This window comes from Nyctibius grandis, chromosome 27 (genome assembly GCF_013368605.1).
Source record: "Nyctibius grandis isolate bNycGra1 chromosome 27, bNycGra1.pri, whole genome shotgun sequence".
Classification (NCBI taxonomy): domain Eukaryota; kingdom Metazoa; phylum Chordata; class Aves; order Nyctibiiformes; family Nyctibiidae; genus Nyctibius; species Nyctibius grandis.
Window position 1 is genome coordinate 2,259,958 of NC_090684.1, and position 23,338 is coordinate 2,283,295.

The following is a 23,338-nucleotide window of genomic DNA, read 5'->3' on the forward strand; positions in this document are numbered from 1 at the left end:
CGTGTTGGGATCGGGTGAGCCATGGAGAAGTTCCAGGAATACAGAGTGTCTACAAAGCCTTGGCCAAACCTGGCAGCCTTCTGCGGGGAATACATCCAGGTGGGTTTCTTGAACCAAGTGTCCTGGTGCCACCATGTTCCCTGGGGAGAACGCAAGTGTGTGGTAGTGCCTTTCTCCTGGGTAGAAATATTTTTAGGTGCAAGTTTCTCAGTATGGGGAAAAGCAGGGAGCTCTGCTTGTGAGAGCATGTTGGCACTGGCATGGGAAGAGTGGGCGTTGGGTTGTGAGCCCCGGCCCTCTCCTACCTCGCTTTGCCCGGTAACATCCCTGGTTTCGCAGGATTTCTCTATGTATTTATTTATTTTTAAATTTTTTTGATTTCTTGAACACTTTAACGTTCTGCAGCTCGCTCCAGCCCCAGCCCCCTCCTCTCCCGTGCAGGGGCCCCGGGGACCGCGGGCTGGGGCTTCCCTGTTATTCGTGACACGCGACGCAAACACCCCCCAGGGCGCTGCCCGGGCCCGGGGCTCCCGGCAGGCCGGGGCCACCCGCACCGCGCCCAGTCGAGCCGGGGGGGCAGCGCGGCGGGGCCGGGCCGGGCCGCGGGCACATGGCTGCGGGCGGGCGCTAGGCCCCCGCGGACTACATCCCCCAGCGGGCTTTGCGAGCGGTGGGCGGGTACCGCCACCCCATTGGTCGGCGGCGCCCCCGGTCCGCGCGGGGATTGGCCGCCGTGCGCGGGCGCCCCGCGCCCCAGCGGGGCCGTGGGCGGAAGTGTGGGGTACGGCGGCCGCGGAGGCTCCGCGGCGGAGGGGCTGGCGCGTCCCGCCATGTAACGCGCCGCCGCCGCTTCCGCGCCGCTGCCCTTCGCTGCTCGCCTGGCTCCTCCCGCCCGGGATGGGGGCCCGGCGCCCGGCCCGCCGCGGGGGCGCCCGGCCATGAAGGGCGGCGGGGGAGCCGCTCCCAGCACCTGCCCGCCGCGAGGGGACCGCGACGCCCGGGGACCGGCGGGGCTCCTCCTTGGTGAGTGGGGGCGGCCCGGCCCGGCCCGCGGCGGCCGGGCACAGCGGGGCGGCTTCCGGGCCGGGAGCGAACGGGCTCCGTCCTTTGCGGGGGAGGGAGCGGAGGGGACCCTGCGGGGGCTGTGGAGGCCCGGGGCGGGGGGGACGCGGCCCGGGGCCGGCGGTCTCTGAGGGGATCGGAGAGGAGGAGGCGGGGGGGACATCGCCGGGAGAGCCGCCGCCTCGGGGGCCGGGATGGGGCGGAGGGGCCGCGGGACCCCACCGTGGTGGGCTGCTGGTGTGCGCGGGGGTCGGGCTGCGTGCGGGGAGGCAGCCGCCCCGGGACGGGGGGATCTGCGGGGCGCCCCGGGGCCGCCCCCCGCTGCCGGGGTCCCCGCTCCAGCTGGACGGAGCGGGGAGAAGCCTTCCCCGGCGCCGCTCGCCGTGTGTCCGCCTTCGCGGCTTGGCTGCGGCTCGGAGCGGGCGAGCGGAGTGCGGGTCGGAGGCGTTTCCTGCGAGCTGCTGCCGCCCGGTGCTGCCTGCGCTGGGAGATGAGAGCGAGAGACCGGGATCCAGGGGCTGGCTTTGGTTTGGGTTGTTTTTTTTTTTCTTCCCGACTCTGCTGTTATTTTTTTTAAATACTTGTGTACCCGTCTCCCTGTGAAATGGGTGGATGCCTGCCCACATCAATAAGTGAGTCCATGGAGAAAGTATGCAAATACATGCTGTTACACTTGGGTTATTTTGTATGCACATATACATACACACACATATACGTGTGCGTGTGTATTACTTTCACAAAGCTTCCTTTATTTTCCCAGCCTGACTTCTAACAGTCCCCATTGTTCTGCCGCCTGCCCCGGTGCGTGTGGGGGGAACCCAGAGCTCTGGCCTCGGTGGTGTCGTTTTTAAGTCGCAGCTCCTGAGCAATACAGGAATCGCTTTGTGGGCGAGCACTGTGTTCGGTGGGTGCAGGATCTAGTCATTAGCATTTCTTTATCTTCGCCGTATTCAGAACAAACACGATCCCTGCACCAGGCACAGCCTGCCTGACAAAGCTGCGTGTTCGTGATTTTTGTCGGCCTGTTTATTTTTAGGGTCTTAGCGCCTGTTTGTAGAGGATAGTTGTTCCATCGTCATAGCAACCAGGCTGAGTGTATTATAAACATTATTAAAGGAAACCTTTTCCATCTTAAATGAGACTTCCTTTTCATAATAGAGTTAGGATCAACATGAAAAATTTAACCTTTTGTTCAGGATTTACTCCATAGCATGATGTGGAGACCTGACCCCGTACCCTTAAGGATGCTTTTGCTTCCAGCAGACGCATGGTGCCGATTAGAGCTAATTTAATCTGCTGTTGGTAAACATTTCCCTCAGCCCATTGTGGTGGCAGATGAGGAGGAAGCAAGTGCAATCTAGAGAGGAGCTTCCACGGAAATAAGTATTTTTATGGCTTACTCAGAAACAATCACATCAGTGTCAGAAACCAACGAAGTAACTGATCAAAGGCATTTCATTTTTCTCTTTGGCCTCTTATCCTATAAAAGGAGAGGTAGGAAAGGGAGACTCTTCATCAAAGTACAGAAAAGTGGGGAAGTGAGGTCTGCTGTCCATAAAACTGCCTCCGCTGGGATGTCAGTTATCCCTAGCCAGGGACGGAGGAGCAGAGTGAGTGTAGCAACTGGAGGAAGTACATGGACTGTGCTTTGAAGTCCCCCTTATTGGCCCTGTTCAAACAGGTTAGAACATTTTTAAGTGTTGGAGTGTGGTGTTGGATACCGCTGCACAGCCCCGTGTCCACAACTGTATTGGATAAGAAAGCGAGCACAGTTCTCTCTGTATCAAGATCTTAAAAAAAACAAAAAGCTGTTTGACTCATCTACATCTCCCAGCTGGAGTCTTCAGCCATAAGTGTGATGGGATTCGTGGTGTCACTGTTCTCCTTCATGTTTTCTATTGTTTTTTTGCTGATACAGAAAGGTTTTCTCAGGCACCTGAAAGATGGAGAAGACTAGGAAATACTTAGAAAAGGAAATACTTGTTTCTCAGATAAGAGTTAAAAAGCTGAAAGAAATTGCTCCTAAAGCCCCAAATATTTGCTAACACCTTAGTTTCATGTAAAGTAACTTGATTTTTGAGCCAAGAACCCAAAAGTTATTGCGAGGTTTGTTTTAAGTAAATACAACTGTCAAACTCGGAGTGGGATTGAGCAATGAAAACTCTGGAGCAGCTCTTATCATGAGGACATCCTCCAGCATTTCCTTCCAAGGAGTTTCCTGCCTTGGTAACCACGGCTTCTCCTTCAGAACAAGCTGATTTTCCAGACTCGTTTGGAAACAACAGTGCAGTGAATGCATTTATTGGAGCCTAGGGTGTTTTTTGATTCTTCTTGCCTGATTTTAGTACTTTTTAGAGAAGGTATAATTTGATTACTACTTGGAAAGCTGCCAGGGTTTGGCATTTTTTTAACCGTGGTATTGCAGATGTAGAAGTCTGGATCTCTGGTTTAATTCCTTGTAAATAGCAACTTTCTTTTACACATGTAACAGGCTTTTAACTGGTGATTCACCTGTCTTTAGGAAGTTAGCTAGCAAAGCAAGTGATAGTGACAGGAGTCGTTAAAGTACTTTTCTAATGCTCTGTGTGTTCTGGAAAAGGGCTAAATACCTTTACACACTTCCCAGCACATCAGGGATGTCAGTAGCTAGATGGGAGACCCCTGAAGAGGCTGGCTTTTGGGCAGTAGCTTTCGTACGTGTTGGTCAACAGGCTCTTTCTAAAATTAATCAAAATTGATAAAATCCTAACAGTGCTAGTTCAGGTGAGCCGCAGTCCCAGGAGCTTGAAAATGTTTTATGAAAGGTTTATTAGTAATGGGATATTCTGAGTGCTGTGTTAATGAAATTGTTGCTTCGTTGTGTGTTGATAACCACTTAATTGGATACTTCATCAGCAATGTTACACCTCTTTGTCCTGTTATGAAAATAAAAGGAATAGGGCAGCCATTTATTTATTTAGCTGACTGGGCGAAGACACTGAAAAACCTGATTTAACTTAAGTTAACCCTGCTTTGAACAAGTTGTTGGGCCTGTGACCTCCAAAAATCTCCTTCAGCCAAAGTTATTCTGTTGTTTATTTTCCTGGAACAACTATCAAGGCCTTGTGTCCACAGGAATATTGCACAATGTCGCAGGAGTTATTGTCTACAAATTCCTTCTGCTCACACACCATGGCCATCTTAAGCTATTAAGAAACCATGGGCATAGTTGTGCCCAGTAAAGCCGTCACAGTTCAGCTTCGCTGCACGCGTGTGGGATGCTCATGGGTTGTATTTTTTTTTTTTAAACAGAAGTGTTTGTGATCTGGGCAGAGGTTTCTGTGTCACCCTGCATGTTGACCTCTGCTCTGTGCTGCTTCCAAAGGCATCTTGTGAGATGTCACTTCTGTGTTAATACCCAGACAGCTGTAACTGTGCCACTTAAATACACAGTGGCGATGGTTTTGTCCTCGCTGTGTGACCTCTGTGTGCCATCCTTCCTTTCCTTTGCACCGCCCTTTGTTTCTGTGTGGGTTCTGACGAGGCTGTAGACCTGACTGCTTTGCTCGGTCCATCTGCAGAAGTCATCAGGCTGCAGATGCTTATGAGAGGCTGTTGGAACACATTGAGGTGAAAGATTACTTGAGCTGTTCTTGGTGTTGAGTCAAAGCACAGGAAATCTGCCAGAAGACCTTGAAGACGGGGGTTAGGGCAGCCCACAGTCCTGCCTCTGCTGCCTTCTCTGGGCCTGGCTGGCTGCTGCCTTGCTGGGGCATAGCGAGGTGTCCCGCTCCTTCTGGAGCACGAGGGGATGAGCGCTTGGGTTTGTTTTGCAATAGTAAGTGTAGCTGCTGGCCACGGGCGAGATTACCATGTGCCGCTTCCTAAACTGTTCCTCCTGTCTGCTGTGCCACCCAGTGATTGCGCACTCTCCTTCCCCAGGAGAGGCAGAGCCTCGAGGCTCTGTAATCAAATGGGTTGCGTGGAGCGCGGTGTGGCACAGATGCATGAGGAGAAGTCACCGGAAGAGATGCCTATCTCGTGTCCTGGCTTTTTGTAAACTCAAGGCTTTGTGAAGTCAAGGCCTCAAACAAAGCTGCAGCAACTTCAAACGAAGCTGCAGCAACATGAGAAAGCTCAAGTTTGCAGCACTTGTATTTAGAGTACTGCAGCCAAACTCTGTTGTCTACTCCGTGTACTTCAAGGGTCATCCGTAGGCGTCAGAGAAGACAATAATAGTGCTCTATTTTAGCATACTCATTACAAAGTATAACTGCCCTCTGCCTCTAGCAACTATTTTTTCCTCGTACTCAAATGGTGCAGAAGTGGAAAGGCCGTCGTCATAAGCAGCAGTATTGCCTCTCTGCCTAATTCCCTCATTGTCTTTTCAAGTGAGACCTTTTTCTTTCTCCAAGGACTCTTACAAGTAAAATAACCTTCAGCAAACAAATGGTTTGCAGTGGTGTGCTGGTAATTATTGGTGTATTCATCTTGAAGAAAAAGCAATTAAACTACTAGGCGTTTTATGCTGACGGGGAGCTGTGCTAGGAGACTGATGCCTTTTCATGAAAGGAGACGTGGTTTTGAAAGAAGTTGAAATGCTGTTTACAAACCGTGAGAGAAGTAACATCTCACCATTGTTAGTGTGGAGTAGGAGTGGGACAGTGGGTTCCTCATCCTGATTTCTTTAGTTTCTCTGGCGAATGGGCCTGTAACATCTCTTCAGAGTGTGGGTTTTGCTGTATGAGTAAAAAGGACAAGAGGATCTTCTGAATTCCTTCCAGTGTCGATGCAGCAGGGGGAGGCTTTTGAGTATGTGGCGCTGAAAATGGCTGTGGAGCCTCGGTAACAGCTGGTCCCCCCGTGCCAGGGCAGCTGACGATGTTCTGCAAAACGCAGATAGCACGAGGAGCTTGAACCGCTGCTCAGTCCCTGTCGTTGCAAGGTAAAGGCTCATGAAAGGCCTCAGCCGCCTTCTGCCCCAGGTGCTGAAGAAGGAAGAACCTTTTTAACATGTTACTTGGTTCGTCTTAAAACAGAGAAGTGCTCATCTCGCCTGTACTGGTTTTAATTTTGCATCTTGTGTGATGTTTTTTATCCTGCTTTTTCCTGAAGAAGCAACAGTTCTTTGATGTATTCTTATGCCATATCAAAGCAACTTTAATAAAAAAGTTAAATTAGATGTCTTGATTCATAATAGAACATTGTCTCCCACATACATGTTATACTTTCCCAGTTACAGCTTACTCCTGGGCTCTGAAGGGGCAAGATCCACCTGTGATCCCATTGCTTTGACCAATTTGGAGGGTTATTTTCTGTCCTTCCCGTGGTGTGTATATAATCTTCAGAAAAACTCTGTACCCCCGGTTGTGTTGAGGTGTCTCTCTATTGTTTCCCATAGATGTGCACAATAAATATTTAATAAAAAGGGACATTCATTCTCTCATATGCAATATGAGCAGCATACGAATAAGTAAAACTTCTCCACCCTGTTGTTAATGTGTCTAAATAAGACTTTTTAAAGTAGAGGGTGCTGAGGATGTGCAGTGTATGGATGGAATCATGACAACCCTAAAGCCTCAAGTGCCAGAAACATCAGTAGGAACTTGATCCATCTGATGCTCTGGTACAGTCTGTAACTCTGCCCCTGGGAGCAGGATCCTTCAGCCGAAAGCTGCAGTATTTGGGATTTAGGCAGCGTGACCTCTTTTATTTTGGTAAATGCTTCTCAGAACAACATAGCTCATCCCTGGGAAAGGTGACTTTTTTAAAAAAAAACTTGTATCTTCCATCATTTCAGTCACTCCATGCATACTTCGTGCTGTCAGGGTGCCGATCTGTCGGCTTTGTCCATCTCCAACTCGATTCAAAGCCAGCTGTGACCTAGGCAATAATGCTTGACTGTGGGAGAGGGTGGTGAGCTTTGAGATAAAGTACTTCTTACTCAAGGGAAGCAGCCTGATGAAATAATAGCATTTAAATTCTGGCATGAAACCTGCATGGATTTTTAGGAGGAGAAAAAAAAGCCTTTGCCACTCTGAAATCCTGCTGCTACTCTTATTTCTACGTGATTGCCTCCCATTGCATCCGTCAGCGCTATCTGGTGCAGGGCTGCTTATGGGGTTTGAAAGTGCTGTAGATAAATGTAGCGTGGGAATAATCGCTCCACTTCATTTTCCTGCTCTGTTAACACATATCACTGGTATTGACAGCTCTGCAGAACGGGAGAATCAAGCCCTTATGTCTACACAACATCCCGTGCATGTGCATCATCCTGACAGGATAACGAGGCTCCGCGTGCGATGCTCCGCAGCGTGCCCGTCCTCTGCGTTGCCAGGAGGCAGATATGAAATGTTCCTGGCAAATACAAATGCAAGTCGGAGGAGAAGTCCTGGAAGAATTTTAATGTGGTTGCGTGGCCCCGAGTTCCCGTTGGGTTCAGCTGACATGCCACGGGGCAGTGTGGGAAGTCTCAAAGCACCGCGTTCAGCAGCTGATATTTTCTTAGAGTACCGAGCAATTAATTTGGGCAAGCATGGAGTTGTATGCGTACGGTAATTAAGGAGGAAAGCACCTTAGGCCAGCATAACAAGGTGGTGTGGGTGTCCTTCATTTTGAGATTGTTCCTTTTAATTGCAGCAATTTAACTGACTTGATCAATGTAGCATCCCTGTGCAGTCACGTAAGCTGCCATTAGGCAGGTATTCTTAAAAATAGGTTAAATGCAATGGGCTGTGCCCAAAAAAGTACCTGCCCTAGGGCACCTTATTTAAATAAGAATGTGTAGTCCTGTGTAAACTGTCAGCAGTAATCCTTTTACAGGGCTGACTAAATGCTGAAGCTCTGACATGTAGACCGTTCTCTTCCTTATATAGGGCTGGATAAGTGCTGGGCAGTAATGAGATTGGAATAAAAGGCTTTGGTAACAAAGATGAACTGGCAGTCCCGACTGAATCTTAAACTTATCCCTGCGTACACATGGACTTCAGACAACAGGGGCGTGGGTCCTGCTTGCTGGAGTTGGACTTGATGCCTTTGTTTTGGAGCTTCTGCTTGTGAATAGCATTTGGTCGCTCGGGCTGCAGATTCACCCAGATGGAAACCCCTGTGCTCTTTAGGTTTGCCTTTATTGAGGTTTGACTGTGTGTGTGGGGGGGAAATCTGGCAGTTACGCATATCAAAACATTTTTAGTGTAGTTCATGGGGATGGTTCTTATTCCAGAGTGGCTGGGTTTGGTTTTATTTCATTGGAAGAAGTTTAAGCTGCATTAATAGAAGCCGTTCTGTTCTGGAATAAGAGAATCCATATGGGGTACTCAATTAATATAATTTTATCTGGTTTAATTCACAGTGTATCTTATACTTCCATTGTGCAGACAGGATTATTAGCTTTCTGCTTAAAAATATCTGTGGAAGTACTGTTTTGTGTAGTCAGATACGGTCAAGGGAAAACATCATCTCTGTTGCCTTGTCTGTCCTTGATGAATTTATACATCGACAGCTTCAGGGCAAGAAAACCACGCTGGAAGTGCATGAATCGACTGACAGATATTAGAACTAGAAAGTCTCAGCCTAAATGACTGATGTAGGTAAGACATGGCAGGAATCAAAAGAAAAGCAAAGGCAGCATTTGAAATCATTTTATTTACTTTCATGTTTACTCTCTTAGAAAAGGCAGGGATGATGTCTGGAAAAGAAAGGAGATTTGCAAGAGAGGAGATTGGGGGCTGATGGAGAGGGCTGCTGACAAAGAGGCAGGAATGGGAACTGAAGGGAAATTGAGTAGTTCTGCGCTGGCATCTTCCCGTAGCGTAGGCAGTTACCTGATCTGCTCTGTTTTCTTAAAGGTGCTGAGGTTGGAGGTGGGTGCAGGTAAGGAAGGGAAGGGGGTGAGTGGGTGGTTTGATTTTTACCTGGGTGCACCTGCGCTGCGTCTCATGAAGCAGCACAAGTCAGAGTGGGTGAACACGGAACAACTTAGAAAAAATTTTTTTGGATAGTGACTCATTGCAACTTACCCAAAGTGACCTGATTTAGTTAAATGAGGCTAAATATAACCCATGTGAAAAGTACTGACATGTGGGAGGAGACGACAGCAGTTGGCTCTCAGCCTCTCTGTTCTGCAGGGAACATCTTTCACGACTGGTGACTAATAATTTTTACTCTTGCTGGCTTTGGAAATAATGTCTCTGCTCCATTACCCCCTTCTAGGGAGACAAAGAAAATGCTCTGTTCCTAATCTGCTGCCTCTTATCTCCCTTTCTGAATTTCAGCTTACTGCTATGGACAGTGCTATCACCCTGTGGCAGTTCCTCCTCCAGCTCCTCCAAGAGCCTCAGAACAAGAATATCATCTGTTGGACCTCCAACGACGGGGAGTTCAAACTGCTGCAGGCAGAGGAGGTGGCCAGACTCTGGGGAATCCGCAAGAACAAGCCCAGTATGAACTATGATAAACTCAGCCGTGCTCTCAGATACTATTATGTGAAGGTAACAAAGTCTGTAAATCCACCTCAAGCCTTATCCGTCTTACCAGCGTCTGCCTAATGAGCTTTGTTTCCTTTTTCATTCTCTTCAAGGGGATTGGTGTCACTTCTGTCTCCCAGACGTAGTAAGGTCTACTAGTTTATGTTCAGAGGGTTTTTTCTTTTGTTTATCATTGTGCTGCATTTCCTCCCCAGTGATTATCTTATAAGGTTCTAGATACCTTTGTACAAAACGTTATCTTCTTTGATTTACGTCTTTGCTAATACGAATCTGTCTTTGAACACTGATCCCCTTTCCAAAAATATGCGCCCTTGCAAGGGTTAAAACCCTCAATGCCCCAGTTTAAGCAACAGAATGATAGTGGTGGTTGAGATGGTGAATATTCCAGCACCTTGAGACCTTTTCTGCAATTGTCTCTACAAAGGGGCTACCAAAATAAGGATTTTCAGTGAAGCAGCCCAAAGTATTTTTCTTTTTCTCCCTGTATACAGAATTACACCTCTGATGTGGTCACTGAGTTAGTCCAGCAGAGGAAGATGCTTCTCTTGTTCAGCTGATGTCTTCTAATAACTTGTGAGAGCTTTTTATTAGTGCACGGGTGGTGTCAAAAAGCTGAGCTAGAACCCCAGTGTGGGAGTCTCACCTTCGTTTCAATAAGCCATTTATCCCACAACTGTTATTGTGTGGGTGTATGAGATAAAAAATAAAACACAGTTTCCGAGGAACCTGTCAGTCTGTAGCAGGTGGTCTGTCGCTTGGAGTTTATTATTGGGTGGCACAAATCTGACCTAGTACTGAGAGATCTCGGTAATAATAATTGTACAACAAATAAGAACTTCTTAGGTCCAAATCTGTGTGGCGTTTCACTTGGGAGCAAAACAAGTTCGACAGATGCTATTTTGTGGTATTGAAATAGCTGATTAGCCTACATGCTGCTGACTAGTTCAGCTGCTTATTTTGTTTCATTATCATCTTATTAAGAATAAAGGTGGTTTGATTTGAAGTATTAGGTCTCAATTCTGCGAACCTGTAAGCCTTAACTCTGCAGGTTCTCCTGTTAGACTGCTCTTGCTCTACCCAGTTCAGTGGTCTTTGATGGGGATAATGGGTATACTTCTGTTTCTTAGCTGATCTTTTAAAATACATTAAACAGAATTGCTTGGCAATTTTAAGGCTGTTGTTAGTATAATTAATGTCAGGTTAAGCTCCCCTGTGTTAGTGTTTTGTCTGCGAGCTCTGAAAATGATACTTTGGGAGCATAAGTAAATTGCAAGAATGCAGCGTGTTTATAAAAAAGAAACAATTTTTGATGAAAGATTACAGACTATCTAATTCCTCAGTCTATTTCAGGCAGTGTTTGTAGGAAGAACATTAATCTGAAGAAGTTCTAAATATATATATATCTTCTTACCCACAGAATATCATTAAAAAAGTGAATGGTAAGAAGTTTGTGTACAAGTTTGTTTCTTATCCGGAGATTTTAAATATGGATCCCCTTGTCGTGGGCCGTATAGAAGGAGACCCTGAAATGACGGGTTTTGCGGAAGTTAGCAGTGCTCCAAAGGATGTGGAAAGCTGTGGGAAGGAGAAGTCTCAGTCATGTGCTAAATCCTCCAGCCGCAATGACTATATCCACTCAGGCTTGTACTCCTCTTTTACTCTGAACTCCCTGAACTCTTCCAGCATAAAACTCTTCAGGTCCATCAAGATTGAGAATCCAGCTGAGAAACTGGCAGAGAAGAAACCTGCTCAGGATCCAACGCCCTCTGTCATCAAGTTTGTAACCATGCCCTCCAAAAAGCCTTCCTCTGTCCCCCTGGTCTCTGCCACGTCAACGGTCTCTGTCACTTCCACTGCTTCTGCCACTTCCACCGCATCCTCTCTTCCCCTGGGATCGGAAGAAGCTCTCCAGACCTTGGAGACACTTGTTCTGCCCAAGTTAACTGTCCCTGAAGCTCCAGCACCTTTGCCAAACTTAACCACCAGCTTCACCCCGACTCCACCCGTGTCCTCAGTTTCTCCCACTCTGCAAGTTCCTTCCACGCCCCCGTCGCCGCCCCTGAGCTCTAATCCTGACCTGGACATTGACACGGACATAGAGTCCGTGGCTTCTCAGCAGCTGGAGCAGGTTCAGAGCCTTCAGCATCAATCCCCAGAGCCCAAAGAGCTGGATTCATCTGTGCTGGAGAAGGAATTTGCCAATCACCTCTCCAGATCTAAAAAACCCAAAGGGCTGGAGTTGGCTCCTACTCTCGTCATTACAGGCAGCGATCCAAGTCCGCTGGGGATTCTGAGTCCTTCTCTCCCAACTGCTTCTCTTACTCCAGCACTTTTCTCTCAGGTAACCTAATTCCCTTCCTGTTTGGGGTTTTTTTTTTTTTTTTGGAGTAACAATAGTGGTTATGTTGTATTTCAAAACAGTAAGGGAAGGCAAGTGGAAAATGAATAGTCAGGAGATTGTATTTGGAGTTCTGAAACTCAGGATGTCACTCCCATTTTTCTTATAAAACAGAAACTTTATTCATAATCAGTATTATCTTCCACCCCAAAGTGTGCCCAAGTGGTATGTCAGCCTCACATGTCTGTGCAGCGTTAGCATGTGGAGGCAAAACCCAAACCAGCACCAGCAGGATCCTTTGTACATCTTGCCAGGGTGATACTGAATTGTTTCAAAAACTCTAAACCCTGCCCTTATCCTTCAGGCTGATTCTGAAAATGCTTTAGAAATAGAGAACCACAGAGGTGTCTGTCTAGCGGCTTCCTTTTGCTTGGTTTACTAGCCATTTACTTAAGACCAGAGTCCTGTGACTTAACAGCAGCAAGAACGGCTGCTTAATTTGGTGGTTGTCTTTGTGTGGGAACGGGAAGCTTTTATGCCTCATAGAAGATTTGGCAAAGAACTGAACCCAACTAGGCTGTAAAATTGTTCTGTATATATTTAATCTCTTTCCTGTAATAAATTGGAATTAGAGTGAAACCGTAGGGAAACTGCTGATCAAAAACTGAAATGGCTGAAGACGGGAAAAAACTCGCGTGGTTGCTCTTTTGGCACCCTTCAAAGTGCTTGGCCGGTGAAGCTGGAACATCCAGAACATTCAGAAGCTGGATGTAAATGTCTTTTGTTGTGGCTTACGTCGTCAGTGTTGCCCAGACCATGTGTGTGCCCACTGTCTGCTCCTCTTAAATCCTGGGCTGAGTTTTCCCAGGTCACTTGCAGGTGCTGTGTCCCCAGTTGCAGGAGGAGCCGGTTCGCTGTAGCTTACGGCAGGATTTGGCAGCTGTTGGGAAAAGAGGGGCCAAGTGCTCGAGAGCGGATGGCTGCTGCTGGTGTGGGGTTCCAAGGGAGGAGGAGGAGGTGGGAGGAGGGAGTGGGAGTTCCTGAAATTTGGACCCAGCCCTCTGCAGCTGCAGGAACCGGGATGATTGTGACTGGATTTCCATGTGCTCTGTGTTATTCCCGGTGCAGGTTTTGCACAGCTGACTTGTCCTCTCGTGTTTTGCAGACTCCCATCTTGCTGACCCCAAGTCCCTTGCTCTCCAGCATTCACTTCTGGAGTACGCTGAGCCCCGTTGCTCCTCTCAGCCCCGCAAGGTTGCAAGGTGCTAATACGCTCTTTCAGGTAAGTTCCAGCAAGTTCAGCCAACCTCTGCCTGTGAGCCAGGCTTGTCAGTTCCTTCCTCAGACGACCCACAGGGATCAGTTAGCCCAAATATCTGATGTAGAAACAAGTGATCTTTCTGTTTTCTGTCCTCTATGTTAGCTTTTGAGCGCGTTTAATTTTAGTGTTTACCCAGTTTTATTTAAGTATGTTGTAAACGTTGGTATTTCAGGAATGTTTTAAGTTAATAGCAGTCTGTGCTGTAGTTAGAGATATATTTTTTTAGGTTTGTCCTTCCTGTAAAACTTGCCTCCCTGTAACTTCAGTGGTTGAGGTTTTCCTGGAAATTGAATTTTTCTACTCTGTTGGTGGTTTTAATCGTTTGTTAACAGTCTCTTCTGTTGAAAGACATTAATTAAATCTCACCACTATTAAGAAGGGAGATTGTGTGATCTCTGTGGCGATGTGTAGCACAGTTCCTTATGATCTCTATATTCTGCTGTCTTCTGTTGTTTGGAAATTCTCAGCTTCACTGTTCTTAATAAATATTTTTGTTTAACGAATATATAAGTAAAAACTCCCCTGGATTTAAAAAAAAATCCTTTAGTTTTAATTACTCATGCTCTTCCTTCACTTTCCACTTTGGAATTGGAACAACCACATCTGTTGCCTGAGTCTGCTTAGGCAAAGGGTAAAATTTAACTGGTTGTCTTTTGGGTTTATATCTGTCATCTCCATGGAGATGAAGGAAGTAGCTTATATGTACTGTGAGGGTAGGGAATAAACAAGTAGGTCTGAAAATGCATTGGGCATTTTTCTCTATAAATAGCTGATAATTAACCGAGGAACAATTTAGACCGTGGTTTCCCAACAACCTGTTTTAAAGTCACTTAGTAGTTGAGGACACAGGCAGTGCTCGGTGCAGAGGTTACAGAGTGGGTCCTCCTGGTGACACTGGTCACAGTAGCTGGCTCGGTGCAGTCTGTGATGCAGTGGCATTTAAAAGGGAATTACCTGGGGGGAAGCCAAGAATATTCTTTGAACGTTTGGGGTGGTTTTTTTTTTGTTGTTGTTGTGTTTTGGTTTTGTTTGTTTATTTTCCCTGGGGGAGCTTCAACATGCAGATACGAGAGGAACAGCAAATTAAAATGGCCTCTCCCCTAATCACTTTTGTTTTATCTCTTAGTTTCCATCAGTGCTGAACAGTCATGGCCCATTTACTCTGTCTGGACTGGATGGACCCTCTACCCCCGGCCCGTTTTCCCCTGACCTACAGAAGACATAGCACATGAACTCATGGGAAGGACATATTGGCAAGCAAGGGAAAGATGTGACACTTATATTTAACCATGTTTTTTAAATGAGCAATTTATAATTCCACAGAGATTATCAACAATCATAGTTTTTGCCATTCCCAAATAAAATGCCTTTTTTGCAAAATTTGCTTTTTTGAAGACCCAGGTTGGGAATGTATATGCAAACGCCTTAACAGGAGCTGAAGCTCCAGTCTCTTCTCCTCCCTCCTTGGCTTGGAAGACTTTGCTATGATTGAAGGGAGTTTTGGTTGGTGTTGCAGTAACTGAGTCTGCACTGATTGCAGTAAACGGTATCAGAGAAGTCTTTTCTCTGTGACTCTTGGAAAAACCCTCTGTTGTTCTGCTTCCTGTGCTTGGCAAGAAGAAATCTAATCAGGATCGAAGCTGGCATTCCAGGAAATGCTTGGGAAAGGGGTGTGTGCATCAGCTTTGCCTTGGGGCCTGATAACTTCTGCAGCAACAAAACCGCCCGCGTCTTTTCTGCTGTAAAAACATCTTGTATTTTTGCAGGGAGAAATTTTCAAGGAATACTCAATGATTGCGTTACTGAGGACAATTTTTGAATGGCGTTGTATACCGACAGTCCAGCCCCTCGGAGAGGCGGTCTGGCTAGCTTCTGGATGCTTCCCTGCCCTCCCTTCGGCGAGGAGGCAAGGTCTTGGAGACAAATGAATGGTGGGATTAGTTTCTTTCAGTTCTCGGAAGGTTTAAATGCTGAAGTCCAAACATTTCTTGTGCCAGAGACCTGTTACAAAGCCTGTAATCTCACTGCTAGAAGATCAGCGGGATGGTGGATTCCACACGAGGTTTTGAGGGTGTGTCTGCTCTTGGTGAGGTTGCTGCCTGATGCTAGAGTTGGGTGAGAACACTAACGTCTGAGCATTAACGTTACTGCTCTTTTCCCACAGTTGAAGTGGAGAAGTTCCTCTTCTCCCAGCTCTTACCTCCAGTTTTGCTTTAGATCTGTTGCTGGTTTTTATTTGAGGAAGCACTCAGACCCAAAATAAGTCAGGCTCAGTGTGTATAGCTGGCTGGGAGGGGTACCACGGCGTATCAACCTTATTGTAAATTTGTGCTTGCATTGCTTTTCTTGGTGGCCGTGTGGGCATGGATTAACACAAGATTCGTTTCCAGAGCCATTTGAAACACTGATGAAATGAAATTTGTAGTTAGATTTTTAAACCTCAGGAGGCCTTTTAAGAGAAGTGAGGAATGAAAGAAGAGAGACTCTCCTCACAGTCCCTCAAAGACTGGATGTCTTGGTCTGTTGGCACTGGGCCGTGTGCCCTTCGGGCATCTGATGCCAGGCAGCGACTTCTGTTTGCCCTCTGTACATTGAGTTGGTGACGTAAGATAATCTTCTCCATAAAATACCCACTGGAAAGCAGATGGGGCCAATCTGTTTCCTTTGGCATCCTCTCTGGCTCTCTTCAAAGTTTCAATGAGCAGAGGACGATTGTACCCTGACAGCACGAGGAGCTGCCAGTGTACGCTGTAAATACTGCACCCATCTGGCGGAGAAGTGGTGAACTTGGGATTTCCAGGGTTTTCTTTTTGCCACTTTTGCAGACTCTGAATTCACTTTAAAGCGTCTGACAATACCCGAGACTTAATTTACTGCAGTGATGTTCTCTTTCTATATTCTAGCATTGAAATGTGTAAGCCACTTAGTATGTTCCTGACATGACACCTGAGACGGTGGGTGTAAGGGAGTTGCTTTCTGGGCATTGTTCATCCAGAAGGTCCCCTGCCCGGTGGGAGAACAGAGATGCCTTCTTTAGGTGGAGATAGCAGGGAGAGAGCTCATGGGGTGAACTGTCTTCCTGTTGCTTACGTCAGAGGCATAACAGTGCTTCGTGTTTCAGACATCAGCAGATGCAGGATGAAGTTCCTGTGCCAGCGGCTCTTAAAATGACAATGTGCAATATTGACCTTTTTTTTTTTTTTTAAATGCAGAAAGCAAGCTGCAGATCGTAATTAAGAGCAGGCACCTGGAATTTTCTGGTTTGCATGATGGCTTGTGAGTCTGCTCTAGAAAATATATATATAGCTATATATAAATAGCAGCACTTTTAATGGTTCTTTTAGGTTGGCCAATGTTCTGCCCACCAAGTGTGTGGACTTGAGAGCAACATTGCAGACTAGGATTAGAATTTAAAAATAATTAATGAGCACTAAAGACTTGCAATTTAATTGCTTCCCTTTCCTTGTTCCCCTATGGAAAAAAAAGCCAAATTTATTTGTTTAAAAGTTGTGTATGTGCACACATGCACTTAATTTTTTGTAAACTGTATCACTTTCAGCATAGGTGTGCAGAGAACCAAATGCTAACGTAGCTCCTCAGCTGTGCTCGGCCTCGTTCCGTGCTCTCCTCCAAGTAGCTTTTAAGATTGCGCTGCCGTAGCTGGTTGGTGAGACACACATTCACCTTCGGGAAAACCTTCTCCAGAGCAAGTTAACGTGGAAATGCAGCCTGTGTGTGTTGGTTTCCATCCGGTAATACCCAGCTTCCTGACAGACAGCGCGGAGATGGTGATTGCTTTCGCTTCCTGAGCGCCTGCCTGGGAAAATAAAAGTCCGATAGAGGATTATAGTCTCAGGAGGCAGTTGGGGAAGCAAGTTGAAAGGGGAGGGGAGGTGGGAGAGGAGAGGCTTGCTCACCTTTTCTCCATTACAACTTTCAGGTCACTTAAGGTAATGTTATCTTGTATATATGCTGCCTCATTACACACATATTTACTGACAAATACGTAACTGCCAGCTTTTTTGGATCACATTCCTGACAGCACAGTGTTGCTGTGACTTCTTGGAGCTTGGTTATCTGAATTGCTGGTACTTCTACGAGCTCACTTCAGGAGCAGTTTGCAACTTGTTTTTAATTTAGTGTAGGGAAGGTGGGGGTTAATATAGGCTCTCTTTTAATTATCATGTTAGCAGTCTGTACTATGGGTATAGTACCGTGTTGTTTTAAAAAAATAATGCAGCATTACAGAAACATTTTATTACGTTACAATCCATGTCCTTAAAGTAGCCATGGTATTGTTGAATGCTGGATAATATTTGCATTGGTTAATTTGTAGATGGTGGTAGAATAGACTGGATGAGCATGGAAGCTGAACATCTGTCTTGCTTCTGGAGATCTCTCTGACATGTCACTGCTGCTGTATAGGAGTACTGCGGAGCTGAAAGCTTGCCCTGCTGTTGCTGCGTGTGCTATGTCTGGCTTTTTTTGAGATCCTGAACTGTCAGGATGCCACGAGCAACACGTGCTGCTAGCAGAGACAACCCAGGGAAAGCAGAAACATGTTAATAATACCCTACGGTTATAGAGCTGTACGTGTTCTGTCTTACCTGTTTTCAGAGAATGTGATCCTTGTAATGAGGGGGAAGGAGAAAGTGTTTATTGTTTGTCTTAGCAGCAGCTTAAGTCTGGATCCTTTCAGAAACTGGTCTTCAGCAGTGACGGCTGAATGTAATTCCTATGCACTGTCTTTGGCACATGTAAGTCGCATTTTGCAATAGGTCAGGAAGTGATAAAATTCCTTGAATTTGGGAATTCATTGTTTTACCTTAGAGCATCCTAAACCTTCAGTATCCGTGCAGTCTTTGGTATAGTGGAGCGTGCATTATTAATATGAAAGGCTTTGGCTGCAGTTTGGGATAGTTTCTCCCTCTGATACATTTTCAAACCTCAGATATCCAGCAAATAGATTCTTCTTGGTTTTTATAGTGCGTATCTTCCTTTGCGCAGCTTTCCCAAGTGCAGTGAGGTGCGTTAATGCCAGATTCCCTCATGACTTCAACTTCCACGCGAGAACCTCTGCAGGTTGTGATGGGGTGAGCGACAGCCTCGCGCATCGCTGCCGCTTCTCAGGTGAGCACGGCGCAGAGTTCTGACCCACTTCTGTAGCATTTTCTAGTGCTGAGGTCAGGATCTACAGTCCTGGCAGTCTGTTGGCTACCCATGGTGTATTCATATATCTTTTAGTTACCTTCCGCTACTGTTTTATAGCATTTTTGTATGTACTCATGTTTTACTACACAGTTTAACCTCTTCCATTTTTAATGCGTATTTGTTTACAAGACACATCTCAGTGTTGTATCAAGAGGCTATCTTGGTATTGCCAGCTATGAAAATAAACTACATCAGTAGTTAAGGAACGTTGTCAAAGTTGACAAGTATTTTAAAACTTGATGTTTGAGTTTTGGGTGTCCATAACAAGTTTGTTCTGTTTCATTCCTTAGTTCTCCCGTGTCACAGGTAGACGTTACCTTCTGGCCTCGGAGGTCGGGGGTGTGGATAGTTTTATTTTGTCTTAGTAATCATGGAGCGTGGTATAGCAAACAGTGCAAGCCCCACAGGATCCTACACTCAGCAGATAAGTTGAAAATCCATTAGAGTTGCAATCATGTTGCTTAAAAGCTGTTTTAATGAGGTATAGTCTGTCTTGCCGAAACAGGAATTTTTATGGTTTGATTTGAATTTAATTAAACAGTAATTGGCAATGGCTGCTGTTTAGTCTGAACAGTATTAGCAAATCTGCTTAATGTGGAAGCCTTTGGCTATTGCCATCGAGCCGAGTGGTGGTTAATATGTGACGTGCTAAAGTTGATCTGCCGAAATCACAGGCTGTCGGGTGAAGATTAAAAGCTAAAATGCAGTGACGGGGGTTTGACCCAGTCCTTTGGGGCTGCCACTGCACAAGGCTTTGCCTTGGATCGACACCTGTGGACACGGCATCCCACTTTGCACCAGTAGGATTGACTGGGTAGGAGCCCTTCGTAAAAGCTGATTCTGGACAGAGAAGAATTTTTGAAAATAGAACCAAATCTTTTCTCCGTAGCCTGCTTTAGTCATGAGGATGTAATATAGGAGCTACGAAGGCACAGTGAGGGCAGTGCTGCCAGGTCTGTGCTGGCTGTGTGCATCATCAACAGACCAACTAGTGACATTTCCTGACTCTCTTGGTGCCATCTGAAGCAGAAGGGTTAAGCTTTGGTTTTGGGGTGTCTAGTGGAGCTTGAATGAAAAAAATATCATTCTTGCCTTTGTACAAAGAGCAAATGAAAATCAGGGAGAATATGTTCAGTGCAGATCATTCATTGATTGTTTTTGGAGGATGCAGCTTTGCTGACCATAACCATGCTGTGCAAAAATAATGTGACCTGCAAGGTAAGAAAGCTGGGCAGGGCCCAAGGGTGGTTCTTGAATGTGTAGGCTGATGTAGTTCCCTTTCAGGAGAGCGAGATGTCTGCGGTGTATAAATTATTCTATAAAAAAAAGTAAAACTGACTAGAAATGATTTTTGTTTACCCCCTCCCAAAGAATGTAGTAGAAGACTTTGACTGTGGAGCTATTCCAGCTGATAAAAAGCTACTTTGAGAGCTCAAAAGTTGTTTTTAGATGCATCATTTGAGACTGGAGCAGCTCTCTCCATGTGAACACACGTGTGAACACACACTCGCTGCCCAGGAGTGGGTTCCTCACGTAGCCTGGCTTCCAGAGCTGTGTAAGTTACACTTACTGTGTACACTCAAAGCAAATACTGCACTAAGCAGTTGCCACTTTTAAATGTTTTGCACATGCTGGTGAGGGTGTTGGTTTGGGTTTTTTTTTTTGTGGCTTTTTCTTTTTTTTTAAGTACTCAAATCAATTATACCACAGTGTGGACTAAGTAGTTGCCAAAGGTTATTTTTAAATGCATCTTTGACATTGTTGTATGCTACATCTTCTAAAAAAAAAAGGTCTTAAATGTGTCTTTGCATAGTTTTATGTTCATGGAACAAAAGTTTGGACTTCTTTTTTACTGAAAACGCTTCTCTGAGACCATGCGTTGCAGAAGGTTTTCATCTCAAAGTGGGTTTTTTGGCAGGGGGGTGTAACAAGATAATTTTGAACCTTTGGAAAACAGGGGTCTCTTAATGGAGACACTGAGTGACCTGTGAGCAGCGCAGCAGGGAGAGGGGAGGAGAGGTTGGAAGGCGTGTTTGGAGCCCATTTCAGTCCTTGAGCAGTACAGGCAGTGGTGCTGTACTAATAACTGGAAGTTGTTTTTATTTTTCTTTTGTTTGGGGTTATTTTTTCCTTTTTTTTTTTTTTTTTTTGATCACAGGAAGGCTTTGAGGACGGCCTCTGCATGGTTCCTAGTGCGTGCTGTGTGCTGGGGGGGTTACAGTACCTGGGTTTGCTCTAGGCTCCTTGGGATGTGTTGTGTTTTTTTTGGCTAGCATGTCTTAAATCTTCAGGCTTTGAAACTGCTTTATAGAGTTGTGTTGACTTTTTTGTTCTGCTGTTGTTCAGTTGCACAGAGTTTTATATATATGATGTACTAGTTTTAACGTAATTCTCTGTGAACAGGGTTGAGATTATTCATTGTAGTTAAAAAAAAAGCTGTATTCTAAAAACTCCCTTTTAAAATCTTGTTTGTATTCTGTTGCAGTGTTACCAGATGGCCTTATGTACGTCACAGTGTTTTGTGATAAGTACAGTAGCACATTTATTGCTTATCTCCCTCCCTCCCCCCCTCTGTTTTTATAGCTGAGAAGTATATTCTTAATAATAGAGATGAATAAACAGGAAAATTCTAGCAACACGTATGGTAAGGATAGGGGTTGTCTCTACTGTCTGTTAGGACAGCTGGAATTAATCTGGGACTGAAACGACTCTGAATAGGGATCAGGGATCGTTACCCAGGGTGAGACTTTGTCTTGGGAATTCTGAGAATCTCTGAGCGAGCTGATGGCAGATGGGACCCGTACGCCAGAGCTTGTAAATCAGAATCGAGCTGTTGGCTTCGCTGCAACGGGGCTGACTTACACCGGCGGAGAGTCTGGTCCTTGTAGCTTTTTGTCTGTGGCTCAGAGAGAGTCGGGGAGGGGAGTTAAATTTTAGAGAACTTAAGCAACCTAATCAGCTGCAGTAACGTGGGACGGTTGTTCTGTTTATTTTTAAAGTGCACATCTGTTTTGGGAAGCAACTTTCTGATGCATTCAGTGTTTACTCCTCAATTGAAGTTTTAGGTTAACCTGGGTTCTTGGCAGATGATGTCTGCGGTGGTTTTATACTACAGCAGCTCCAACGTCTCTGCTGGGGGCAGAGTGAGCAGACATTCGTGTCAGGTAACTGACTCTTTAACTCTGGACTGGATTCCATTTTACTTTCCTGTAATTCTAGTAGAACCATCAGTGGTAAAAATTACATTGAAAGCAGCAAAGATAACGGTGTCAGTTCTCTTTCCAGAACAGAATTGCATTTTATTTTTATATATATATATATATATATGGAGTACCAAGTCACCAGACAAAGCAAGTCATGTTGTAGTGAGTGTCTTAACTTCCTACACTGGAGACTTTTTCTCGACACGGTCTTTTAGAGCCAACTGTAACCTCACACCGCTTTGGTGCTCTCGTTACAGTTGGGTGAACTTGCCTGGGAGAGAATAGCTTCTCAGTCTAACTTTTTTTGAAAATAATACCTTATAATAAGAGTATCTTACTGCCATTGTGTTTAAAAAAAAAATGCTGGTATGTAATGCAAGTACATAAATAGCCAAAGTTTTCAGTAATTGTTCAGTGTTACTAAATTTGCTTTTATTTAACCTTCCAAGATAACATATTAGGAAGACCTTCAGCATGTTGATATCATATTGAAAAAAAAGTCTGATCAACTTGATTATAGCAGATATGCAGTTATTTGAACACATTTCAGGTTTGAATACAATTTGGAGGCAAAGTTCTAAGATGCAAAACTTACTTTGGAGGAAGTGCACTGTAATGACACTTCAAAGTAACAAATGCTGCTTTACAGAGTGGCGTGTTAGCAGTTGTTATTCAAACATAATGAAGGTCTTTCCTGAGGAATCAGGTGACTTTTCTATTGCTTCAATTTTTGTGCAAAAAAAAAAAATAAATCAATGTATTGCAATCTTTTTTAAAAATGGGGTGGGAATAGTTAAAGAAAACTATTTTATGTAAGAACTGACAGAGGGATTTGCTTTGTATAATGCAAGCTGGCTTTAAAAAAGCATTGTAGCAAATTATTCAAGTCAATCATATGTTAATAGTTATGTGCAACCAGACATGCAAAACAATTGTATTTTTTTAAATAAATATTTTTAACAAAGTTTCTGATCTTTTAACTGTTGTTTTCAGTAGAGAAATTGAAAGTTACAGCTGCGGGGCAGGTGCTCTGTGATAACAAGGGAGTTCAGCAGAGCTTGAACTAACCTGTCCCTTCCCAGCAGCGCAGGCTCCCTCACACCTTGCTGGGATGGAGCCAGCGGTGGAGGTGCTGGTGCTGGCTGTGCAGTGCTGCAGAGTGTGTGCCAAAGCCGGTACTATCCTCTTCTGGGGAAAATTGCCCTTGGTGAGCAGCTCCATTCTGTGTATAGTGCTGACAGCCCAGTGGACGTTTGCATTGTCAACTACACTTTAACAAATGCTACTCTGGCAATAGCCTTCAGCTACGTATTATCAATCTGGAAGGACAGAATAAGATATATTTTTTTTTTTATTTTTTTTTTTAAATAGCTGATAGTCCCTGGGGGGATATATATGCAGTCTGAGTAGGCTTCTTTCAGAATGAACTCCCTCAGTGCATTGTTTCATGGTCATTTCCTGTGTGCAGGGATGGAGAGAATGCTGTCATGGTGGGAGGGGCTCTGTTAGTGACAGATTGGGTTTTGTGCTGCAAGGGGGTTTTGCAGTACACGCTTTTTTCATTCTGGGTATGTCAAGGAGAGTAACAGTGGCATCCCGTGGTGCTAGAGCAGAATTACAGCACATACTGCAATGGACAGGAGGGGCTGCTGAAGTCCATGATGCATTAAACCCAGAATTCAACTCGCACTTACCTCCTTCCTGCGTTGGCCTAACGTGCACTCAGCTTTAGGTGTAC

The 23,338-nt window shown here is 45.4% G+C and overlaps 2 protein-coding genes across 2 annotated transcripts; one reads left to right on the forward strand and one right to left on the reverse strand.

Annotated features, from left to right (window-relative positions):
* Window positions 1–391: 391 nt before the first annotated feature.
* On the reverse strand, window positions 392–2,331 carry LOC137674274 (basic proline-rich protein-like). The gene is made up of 3 exons (XM_068419519.1): window positions 2,299–2,331; window positions 1,285–1,545; window positions 392–1,189 (listed from the first exon to the last, which is right to left on the reverse strand). Exons 1-3 carry the CDS (start codon window positions 2,329–2,331, stop codon window positions 392–394), a joined length of 1,092 nt encoding a protein of 363 aa, XP_068275620.1.
* On the forward strand, window positions 934–22,564 carry ELK4 (ETS transcription factor ELK4). Its single transcript, XM_068419227.1, has 5 exons — window positions 934–1,023; window positions 9,315–9,530; window positions 10,945–11,868; window positions 13,031–13,147; window positions 14,313–22,564. Exons 2-5 carry the CDS (start codon window positions 9,324–9,326, stop codon window positions 14,409–14,411), a joined length of 1,347 nt encoding a protein of 448 aa, XP_068275328.1. The 5' UTR covers window positions 934–1,023; window positions 9,315–9,323; the 3' UTR covers window positions 14,412–22,564.
* Window positions 22,565–23,338: the final 774 nt, after the last annotated feature.